Source organism: Aspergillus brasiliensis, assembly GCF_001889945.1.
Source record: "Aspergillus brasiliensis CBS 101740 unplaced genomic scaffold ASPBRscaffold_23, whole genome shotgun sequence".
In the NCBI taxonomy this organism is placed as follows: Eukaryota; Fungi; Ascomycota; class Eurotiomycetes; order Eurotiales; family Aspergillaceae; genus Aspergillus; species Aspergillus brasiliensis.
This window is the reverse complement of record NW_027137464.1, coordinates 226,823-237,002: the sequence shown is the minus strand read 5'-3', so window position 1 is coordinate 237,002 and position 10,180 is coordinate 226,823. Positions and strand designations below refer to the sequence as shown.

General features: G+C 48.0%; 6 protein-coding genes across 6 annotated transcripts; 2 read left to right on the top strand and 4 right to left on the bottom strand.

Moving 5' to 3' along the window:
* Nucleotides 1–537: 537 nt before the first annotated feature.
* Nucleotides 538–1,032, bottom strand: ASPBRDRAFT_666591 (uncharacterized protein; the record flags this gene model as incomplete). Its single annotated transcript, XM_067628757.1, has 1 exon — nucleotides 538–1,032. One exon carries the CDS (start codon nucleotides 1,030–1,032, stop codon nucleotides 781–783), a length of 252 nt encoding a protein of 83 aa, XP_067473433.1. The 3' UTR covers nucleotides 538–780.
* Nucleotides 1,033–1,761: 729 nt separating this feature from the next.
* Nucleotides 1,762–2,736, bottom strand: ASPBRDRAFT_35405 (uncharacterized protein; the record flags this gene model as incomplete). The annotated part of the gene is made up of 4 exons (XM_067623342.1): nucleotides 1,762–2,016; nucleotides 2,186–2,296; nucleotides 2,482–2,618; nucleotides 2,706–2,736. The coding sequence occupies 4 exons, from the start codon at nucleotides 2,734–2,736 to the stop codon at nucleotides 1,762–1,764; spliced, it is 534 nt and encodes a 177-aa protein (XP_067473432.1).
* Nucleotides 2,717–3,232, top strand: ASPBRDRAFT_60029 (uncharacterized protein; the record flags this gene model as incomplete). Its single annotated transcript, XM_067628162.1, has 2 exons — nucleotides 2,717–2,832; nucleotides 2,869–3,232. 2 exons carry the CDS (start codon nucleotides 2,717–2,719, stop codon nucleotides 3,230–3,232), a joined length of 480 nt encoding a protein of 159 aa, XP_067473431.1.
* A 1,046-nt stretch (nucleotides 3,233–4,278) lies between these two features.
* On the bottom strand, nucleotides 4,279–4,824 carry ASPBRDRAFT_138743 (uncharacterized protein; the record flags this gene model as incomplete). Its single annotated transcript, XM_067619021.1, has 1 exon — nucleotides 4,279–4,824. A coding segment is annotated over one exon (546 nt), but the record flags the coding sequence as incomplete, so codon positions are not given.
* Nucleotides 4,825–5,560: 736 nt separating this feature from the next.
* Nucleotides 5,561–7,227, top strand: ASPBRDRAFT_60028 (uncharacterized protein; the record flags this gene model as incomplete). The annotated part of the gene is made up of 2 exons (XM_067628161.1): nucleotides 5,561–5,635; nucleotides 5,659–7,227. The coding sequence occupies 2 exons, from the start codon at nucleotides 5,561–5,563 to the stop codon at nucleotides 7,225–7,227; spliced, it is 1,644 nt and encodes a 547-aa protein (XP_067473429.1).
* Nucleotides 7,228–7,970: 743 nt separating this feature from the next.
* Nucleotides 7,971–9,432, bottom strand: ASPBRDRAFT_60027 (uncharacterized protein; the record flags this gene model as incomplete). The annotated part of the gene is made up of 7 exons (XM_067628160.1): nucleotides 7,971–8,256; nucleotides 8,309–8,847; nucleotides 8,902–9,042; nucleotides 9,075–9,123; nucleotides 9,177–9,198; nucleotides 9,251–9,299; nucleotides 9,367–9,432. 7 exons carry the CDS (start codon nucleotides 9,430–9,432, stop codon nucleotides 7,971–7,973), a joined length of 1,152 nt encoding a protein of 383 aa, XP_067473428.1.
* Between the last annotated feature and the right edge of the window lie 748 nt (nucleotides 9,433–10,180).

The following is a 10,180-nucleotide window of genomic DNA, read 5'->3' as shown; positions in this document are numbered from 1 at the left end:
AATAATAATAATAAACCCTAATAAACCCTAATAAACTAAACCCTAATAATAAAGAAATTGTATACTGTAGCTAGTTATGTTCGTTTCTTGGTCAACTATGGTATACCCCTGAAATATATTCCGTACTAAAGCACCTTAGCGCATAGGACTCTGAGGACGGCTTGGTCTTCTGCCTACAAGACACAAGTCATTATTCAAGTACATTATAACATTACATATTTATCTAAATGACATAGCACAGCTGGATCACCTCAAGGCTAAAAAAGAAAGGAGACAGAATAGACTGGCTCCACCAAGGATGCGCAGCATATTAGCTAGAACATGTGTGGTCCTGACCTAGGTACGTACTTAATTTCCGAGAGACCCGCAAGTACTATTGTTTTTCGTGACAACGAACCCGGCCACCTTACAGACAAATTCAGTCAGATAATGAAAGCCAGTCTTCATATTCTTGATTCTCCGAGACTGCATATTGTCCATGAGCCCGGACTAGAGGCCGTCGTACAGAGCGGTCCCAATGGCCACCAGCACATTATCTCGGGTCACTGTTGCCTCCAGCCACGTCAATCGTCCCCGCACTACCTTTCAAGAAACAGCAGTCACGGTGTCCCCAGGACCGAAGTCTCCATAGTAGAATACACCAAAATTTCGAATGGCTGCCTGGTTTCGGAAGGCGGCGAAAGCCCGGTAGCAGAGCAAGTTGATCAACAACCAGTTCCCTGTAACCAGCCCGTCTTGGGGTACGATTGCTACCACTTCAGCGGTGAATTCGGCCCCTGACTAGATCATCAGTGTGTTCAGAAACTGGTCTTCGAGCGAGGTGGACATGTTGAGTTCCCGGTCTGGAATCGTCTCAGCCAGCGTGGCTAAATCTGGAAAATCGGGCGAGGCGCAACATGGGCACTGCATCACGGAGGCTGAGGAGTTTGATGTCGAGTCAGCATCATCTAATACGAGACTGGAAGTGAGTTCCACCAGCGGGGTGGGCTGCAGAAGAGACGCCGAGAAATTGTACACGATCGGGGGAGACATTCTCTTCTTCCCTCCAGCAAAATAACAGCCGATATGTATTGTTACGCGTGACTAGGTAATGCGCTATACGACCGATCACGGTGAATGATTTACTTGGGAGGGATGCCAGAATAGAGTTCTTGAGAGCACTAGGATACACAAGATTCAAATGGTATTCCAAGCGCGTGATGGAATATTATATACCAAGTCAGGTTATCCGCCAGTAATTCTAAAAGGATATTTTGGTGTATCCTACTATGTATCAGAATGCATAACAGTAGAGCGATATTGTGTTTCCAGTTGCCATACCGTAACTACGGTACCAATATCATACCAACATTGTGCACCTGGCCATTGACCAATGGAATACGGTGTCATGTTTTACCCTTCAAATTTGCCCCGGTAGAAAAAGGGGACTTTTTTCTGCGGTTCTGCGGATGACCCTAGTCCGTTCACTTCACCGCGCGACCACCTTAAGGTGTAGACGTAAATGCCTCCTTGCAAACTTGAATTTCAGCTTACCCCACAAAGCCCTCAGAGGTCCATGATGATCAATATCGGGACAAGAGGTTCCATTAAACAGACCCTGTCTGGAATCAGCGACTTAGTGTGTGGTCGCGGCTCTGGAGGTCATGGCTTGGTCTACTCCCATGTCAACCGCCAAACAGGCAGGCAGGCGCCGCAGACAGTTCAACGTGAATACACCTACAGTGAAGGCCGCATGTCTCAATCCCCGACCATGAGCTGCCACTACTTTCTATGATAATCGTTGACTACGCCGCCAAAACCTATGTTGCCCCCACCATACCACACGCTGTGACGCCCTGACATGCTGGCGCCCTGACGCTGAGGGGTATTTAGTACGCTCCCTGCTGGTTCTTTTTTCTGCTGTCCTCTTGAATATCCGAGGTTTTGTGACCGCCTGCTACCTTCGGACATGGAGGAAAGGGTGTACACTTGACCGCCACTTTCATAAGCGTGCAAATCACTACTGCTGCCACATGCCTGTTCAAGGTATTCCGTATACGTTACTGTTTAATTACAGGCAATTGAATAGCAGCCAAGGCCTACATAGCCATGACATGGGTTGGTGTCATTGCTAGATTGCAGCACATCTAGTCAATTCCAGGCAACCGTGCCCCGCGAAGTCACCTGATACTTGGAGGCCACTCACCGGGGTAGTGTCTGCAGTCGATTCTAATCGCTCAAGGCTTTTTGTTGAAACCGTCTGTGCAAGGAACATCACAGGGGAAAAGGCAAGTGGCTTGTCACGGTCACCTTTAGGCTAATCCATCATCATATAGCGTCAAGCACTTTTATTTTTATAGACGTGTATAAACTTAGTCTGAAAGCAGACAGCTTAAATCGACGGGCTTTAAAGGACATTTAGTCTTGGCGAAAGCCATGAACCAGCGCAGAATTTCAGAAGGATGCCAGATGCCACCATCTCTGTATTACACAGCAAAGTACACGGCAAAATCTATTAAATGAGGTTTCTCTGCTGATCCTCAATCCCTTTTCCCAAGATAGCTTTATGGCACCCAATAGTCTGTTCTTTCGGGTATAAGAGCACATTTCCACGGTCTTCATCAACGTTGCATGTACCACTAGTATACATTTCAGCAGCATACATTCAAAATTTGCATTGGGACTCGGGGACCAAGGTCCAATTAGCACATACATACGCAACATACCTTTGATAGAGATGTCCCGGGATAGTACCATGGCTGCTCTAGCCAGGGTGAATCCTACAATTGCTCAACCAGCTTTCCGTGCCAATGATCCTATTGCAGAAGTCCGATTGAAGGCTTCCGAAACACCGTCTATTATATGCTGCTCTACAGTCCAGCATTAGAGACATAGTACGACCTCAGTGAACGCCAATGCGTCGTCATCAGCAACCAACTTTTATCCGCCCATCATCTCAGTGTCAATGGAAAGCATGCCGTGGAAAAATACCAGCCACCCTTACTTCCGCAATAGTACTGCTGCCACCTCTTCCGCACACAGTGCGCTCTTGGCTTCCATGACCAGTCCAGGAAGCATCGGCGCTTTGCCGAGTACAAAGACGACCCAAGCTCGCCCCGCAGCACCCACACTGGCTCAGACTCTGTCGGCCAATTCGACTCTTCTCACGGGCACTGGAATGCAGGCCCGTGGTAGGGATCTCTCACTTCTCTTGGCTGCTGTTGTTATCCTCTCCTTTCTTTGGTTTCTGTAATGCCGAGGGGCCGGCAGATATTGATGGTCCGCTTCACATTATCTCATGGCGCATCTGCTTCATACAACCGGTTGATCGACCTATACGTAGAAAGGCGGTGGAGACCAATTATAGGTTAGGAATAGAAGTATAAGAGTACTGAGAGCAGTCTTTACAAATAACTACCAGAAGGATTATTGTGCTTATCCAACAAAGGGAGAAGCCAGTTCTCCCCATTATAGTATAGCGTCGGCGGTCATGCGCGTTGAAAATCTGACATAGTAAGTTTGATATGGAACTTTCTCCTCAGATCCATTCGGAATGCGTGGGTTAGAATATACAAACCAGCATGATCCAGCATACAGTGGCTGATCGTACGAAGAAAATATTGGAGTCATGAGAAAGCCTACTAGATAAAGAGCAAGCTAGCTGCTAAAAGCTGAAAGCTTGTTAGGGAAGTCTTGGTCGCCTACACACTCACTCTCAATAGAGACTTAGCAGTTTGTGATGGTTTGTAGTGTATTTCTTCCCTAGGAAAGAAACAAAGGTGTCATTCTCTGGGGCCAAAGAGACCACCCGCGATTGCAACACCATTACTGCTTCTAAGTGCAATGAAGCACGCGGGTGCTGCCAATGTCGAACTCTAAAGATCAAATAATAGCGCAGGAGTTACAGGCAGCAGCAACTCATCTCGACAGCCAAGAGCAGACTGGAGCCAGTGGAAAATACAACTGCCAGCCACGTTACTGCCATGGCATGTGGACCGAGATTAGCCGTGATTTCATGTTGGAAAAGACTATTGATTCCCTTGGCCAGTAGCTAGTACAAGATGGTCACTGATACGGATGCTCCTATAATCAAGAGAGATGACACCTGGGCACTAGTCAGCACGCTTTCTCGAACAAAGACGCTTAGGTAGCACTTGCCGATGAGAATATCATAACGGCCACTTTTGCCATTGGAAATCGGACGAGACCTATGACAATCGCAAGAAATGCGGCGAGAAAGCCAGTGATATAGGCACAAATGATCTATTGTGAAATGTGCTCGTACCCTTTCAGAACAGGTTAGATCAAGTCTGACGTTACTTCACCTGCCGGACCTAGCCAAGTGCCCAAAGCATCCATCGGGTCAAACGAGAAGTGAGCACTGGGCTTTGAGCAATTTGAGAAGGATTTATCGCTTAGTTTCCCCTCGCAGTAGCTCCAGAGGCCAATTGCATAGTAGATTGGGAGGAGAGATTGTACATGACTGGGCTGGTCCACAACATGCCCGCTTATGTGGTCTACTGCATCGCCAACAGATTCCAAAAGGCTGTCCGAAAGATGTCCTATTTCTAGAGAGGACGAAGAATTCTCTGTATTGGTAATGGCAAGCGATCGAAGCAAATTTAGGTGTTCTGGATTCTGGATCCCAATTACATTCATCTTCAGTTGTTGTAGGTTAGCCATGTACAGGCACATCGAGCAGTTCCGTACCTTCAAAAAGTACACGTCTTGAAGAGAAGACGGTGATGTAGACGCCGAAAAGACCACGGCGAGACAAACTAGAGCGGCGGAGGATAAGGTCATGGGAATGACCTTCAGAAAGGATAGTATCGTGGATGAACAAGAACGAATGCAGTGACTGCGCGGGAGTCACCATAGCGATTGAAACTTTGTCCAGCGCAGAATCAGGCTAATGCGATAGAAGGTGCCTTTGGACTGAAGGAGTAGCAGCGCTTGTAAAATGCCAGGAGCACGGGTCTATATTTCGCACACGAACTATTCTTTTCCTGTTTGTTTTTCTCTATATTTCCATTTTTCTTTCATTTTTGATGGGTTCATGGATTCCCATAGGCGCAGTCCACGGATTCTTCAGGGTATGAAGTATATATCCAACCTGTTCATGGACAATTTGCCCCCACAATAGTCCTATCCTCTATGCTCAGCAGTGCAACAGTTCGCTTGGCCTGAATGGACATCAAAAAGTAATTGATGCTGTTGAGAAGTCGGCCCAGATGGTACGGATAGTGAGGGCAGAAACACTTAAGACAAACATCAACTTCTTGACTGGTCTTTCCATAAATGGAAAGAATTCAACCTACACAGAGACATTGAAATTACTGGGTGGCTTCGCTCTTTCCGTAGCCATGAAAATCGAATTTCGCCTGTGGTAGATAACAAACAGTGCCTGCTTTATGAAAGTTCATTGCTAACCGACCTCAAAGTCTCGCCGACTGCTATATGTCCGAGCTGTTCTTAACGAAACCTGCATGAAGGAGCATATTCGGATGTGACTTAACGCTGTGTTTCTAACGCTTATCGGCCCGCATCCAACGATCCAATTGCAGACCACCATGGCAGTTGGATGGTTCACCATTGTTGTCTTTTTACTGAGCAGTGGGCTAGAGGCCGTTTCGACGAATCCATCACTACGGACAGAGTCAGTTTTCAAATGAACAATAGTGGGGTTTAAATAGTAACCCTAATATTGCACACAGGGAACTATCGCAAGACAGCTCGGAAATCCGGATCTCGCTGTCCTTTGACTCAGCTGTATCGCTTTGGGCCAGCATGTCTGCCTCGACAATTACTGTCCACCATCCTGGTCACATCCAACACAGCACATGGCAAACACCAAGCGTGCTGCCGGTGATATCGAGCACAAAGTACCCTGCACCAAAAGCATCAGAAGACAGACAAGGGACTGCAGACCTAAAGACAACCACTGTTTCATTGTTGTCTCTCCATCCCACTTCCTTCAATCCGTCAGTCTTCTCTGGCTCGCGGCCTAGTCGTCCCTCCACGAGTGGACGCGATAATGATAATACTATATTCAATGCCCTGTCGAGAGTGCCACAACCTCCCCCAACTACAATCTTCAGGGCAAAACCAGATATTACTGTCTCACAATTCGTCTCTGCCAATCCGACGGGTAAAAGCAAACTGGTTCCAAATATCCGAACAAACTCCGCGGATACAGTGACCTCAATAGCAAGCTTAGTGGCGGGTGCCTCATTATCACTGAGCGGGCAGCTTGTATCGCTTTTAGAGACGCCCACTCTAGACTCTTTTCGAGATGTCACACCGACATCCAAGGACTCAACATTACCGTTCTCCCATCATAGCCTGTCGGATGGTGACCCAAGAAAGGGGGATGGCGTCGATCAAGATACTGTGGGAACGGCAACCATACAGCTTAGCCTTCTTGGATGGGATAGCCCTGCCCAGTCTACCAGCACATGGTGTACGCATGAAACATTACCCCAATATCAGACACATTCACATGCAATGGTGTCTGAGACTTTGAAAGCAACACCAATCAGTTACCCACAACCTGTCCTCATTATGCCGACCTACACGAAGCCGTTGGACACCCCCTTATCATCAGCCAGAGTGCTGCTATATCACAGCGGCGAACAACCAACGGGAACGAACGAGGAGAAGGGAAATCACATTGACCATACTGATTCTGACCATTCGGATGGTCTATCTGAAGATTGCCTTCCTCAATATACGATTAGTGCTCCATCTCCCGGTAGAGATGATAACAGACTCACGGGCTCTGATAATCCGCAGCCTAGTACGACGTTCGATTCCAGTCCAATGACGTCGGTAACCACGTGGAGTGAGGCAGGGTTTATGGACCATCTGACAACATCGATGACCCTGGATGTGTCGAACGGCCCAAGTAGGGCGCCAAAATCTATGAATACGGCAACAACAACATCCGTTTACAGCGGTTCGGTGATTGATGGTCTTCGCCGCGCACGGACTATACCGCGCCGGAGCTTGGGCATGTCGGTCAGCGCTGCCGTTGGAGGCGCTACGATATTCCTGTTGATCTTTATCCTGCACCGGCCTATTTACCGATGGATTTGCAGACGACGTACGGGCGTGATTTGGATCGGCCACGCATCAGCCGCAAGCAGGAGCCATTATACAGAGCTGCCTTCACCTCACATGCAATACCCGGAAGTGTCCCACTTTTCTGCTGATTCAGAAGCAGGCTCTACGGAAGCACATAGAGGGTGAAGCGAACCTGGCTGTATGGCCAGTTGTGTTGAGCAGACTTTAACGTGAATGAAGCCTACATTGCCGTAGAAACATTTCCAAGGGTACCGTAATATGATCTCGAAGCATCTCTAATGGATGATTCAATTGGCCCAGAGCCAAATGTACTCCCTAGCTAATAAAGAGAGAAACAATTTTGTTTAACCTGCCAAAGTCTGCTTCTTATTATTGAATTGTGACACTGTCTTGCTGATCTGCGTGAATCGTTGAATGTAAGTCCTAATAGCCCATCGAGGAACATGCTCCGGTGGGTCCCATACCTTAACAGGTAGCTTGATGTGCCTGGTCAGAATAGTAAGATAGATTGCAGGCCTGGGGCAATGGCTGAAGATACAGACAAATGGGACCGCGATGGAACTATTACCACTGCAGCAGGCGGATGGGAGCGCACTGGCGCCGGGATGGATATCAAGCCAATGGCTATGATGATATTTCACGCCATGGTCTTCGTTCCCCTTCCTGTACGTTGCATGTCACCGGGTGGTCCGGTTCCGACTTCAAGCTCCTACTTCAACTCCCTCTTCTATGGTAGATCATTGTATCGTGATCTTCAAAGCTCCGTGCTTTTTCTCGGCAGCATATAATGGCATCGCGAGGTAACCCTGGTGAGAAGTATTGTATAGAGTTTGGAGCAATCAATATTAAACACTCAAGAGGAAAGCCGCTGCAGACTCCTCTAATACTCTAACATCCCGTAGGCACGATTATGCTGGAATGATTATGTTGGAATAATCAGGCATGCATGTGCCGCTCACTGTAATAGCCCCCGCCTCGTCGCCTTTCGCATTTGCTATATTAACGAAGCCTCCACACGCCCGGTCACCTTTTAATGCCACTTGGCTGTCAACATAGCTTGCTGCACGTCTGAACCCTTCCTGGCAGCCCTCGACTGTCAAAGGTGCGGAATCCATACAGGAGGCTAGTTTGCTATTGGCAGTGAATTCCACTCCGCCAAAAAAGTCGTCGCTCTCAACATATGGGTTGGCGCACCTTGAACTAAACTTAGCCACAGTCACCATGCTGGAGGAACGATCCCACATACCCATCTTTAACAAGAGCCTCGCAGGCCAATTGGAGAGAGGGTGAGGAAATATCTGGATGACCACACCGCTCGGTGAAAGAACAATAGATCGTAGTCTTGAAGCTAGACTCGATTATGCTGCCCCAACCGACGTTCTCTGTAGTAGCGGTCTGGGTTGGAGAATAGGTTGTCGCCGGTGTGGCACCCATGTCGTTGGTAGTGGTGGATGATGTGACATGGAATGTTGTGGATGTGGTAGCAGCTTCCCCTGCCTCCTTATCAGGGGTCTCTGTGGAGTGAGCGTTGCCCTCTACTACAGTAGCCAGCGTGTCCAAAGCAGTCGGGGCCTTAGGATCCCGGACCGTTCGAGAAGACGCGGATGTGGCATGCCCACTGAGCGATGAACTAGAGACAACAGAGTTCAGTAGCTTTGTAGCTGATGCTAACCTTCCGAGTGCGCTGGACACTGTAGATATAGCTGCTGATTTGATTGCCCGAGAATCTGTCCCTCCAATGGTGGCTCTGAGCAGAGTCTTACTAGCCGGTGAATAGAACGACCCCTGCTCAAGTGTTAGCACATACGAGTCCAGTATATATCCGCCACATCTGCCTACCAGGTCCACGCAGCAACTTTTTGAAATGACACTGTTGGCCAGGTCAGCAGCTAGTGGGGATGAAACTATCTCTTGCTCCTGATATACATAGCTGATTAGCTCTCGACTTATAAGGGGCAATGGTTGGGTTTCCAACAGTTGCTACCGCAGGTGGCTGCTCCAGGGAATATGACGAAGGGTAGGCGCTCGCGTTCAATACTTCTGAAGTTGGTATTCCCATACCTGGACACAGGATGTCCGTCAAAGTTAGAGTGGTAGTAGTAGTAGATGCTGACAACGCTCGTTCAGTTGCAGTTCCTGCGCAGCAGCTTAGATAGCAGTGACCATCAATCCCTCTTGCATAACATACTTGGGTCTTGGAGATATCCGTCCTCCACAGGTCCTTTTACGTCACGATTCTGATATTATTGGTGAGCGCCAACAGTAAAGTTTCCGCTAGTAGGGAAAGGGGCATTGTCACTGTACCGAGACATTAGGGTGTAAGGGCTGGAAGGCAAGAGCGAGGCAAACACAGGAGAGAAGCAGAATCATTATGACAGGAGAAGATCGGCGATGGCGTATATGAGGGTACTGCATACAGTATCTTGGTCTCCGCATTTGTACGTCGAGGTCGACGGGTTTCCAATAAAAGTGGAATGGCTTTGAACCGATACTCTCCCTATTTAAGGTATCGTACGGAACTAGAGACTGACCAACATCACGTATGCACAGAGTAAGCGGACCTTTCCAGATCGGCACGGAATGCAAGCTGTGGATTTTCTCGAGACGAGTTATGGGCGGAGTATGGGTTAATAGTCAGACAAATGTTCACTTAACAAAGAGAGTGTCCTCCACAACGAGAGGCCCATGTATATAGGCAGAACGCGGAATTGTTGCGGGGCAACATCAAAGTACTCTAGGCAGTTTACTGAGGCAAAATCCCCAACTGAGATTCAACAACCGGTCGAGATGTTTAGTAACCGGTCGATATAGTCTACGGCGTATAAGGGCAATTCACCCAGATCAAACACTTAGCCCCTGCCCCAAAAAACCCATCAGGTATGATGTGGTGAGATTGACTCTCTCTTGTATGCTTATCCCGCTATCTCCGCATATTTATATCACTTACCTACGATATTGGCAGCTGGGAGGACATATACTGAAAGGAGCTATGTACATATGGACTCGAAGGAGATATGGCATATATACATAACGACCTGGATTGATAGATCAGTGATAGTTGCCCTTTCGGCTTAGCCGCCGGGCGGTAATAAATTGTGTGCGTGTGTGTGTGTGTGTG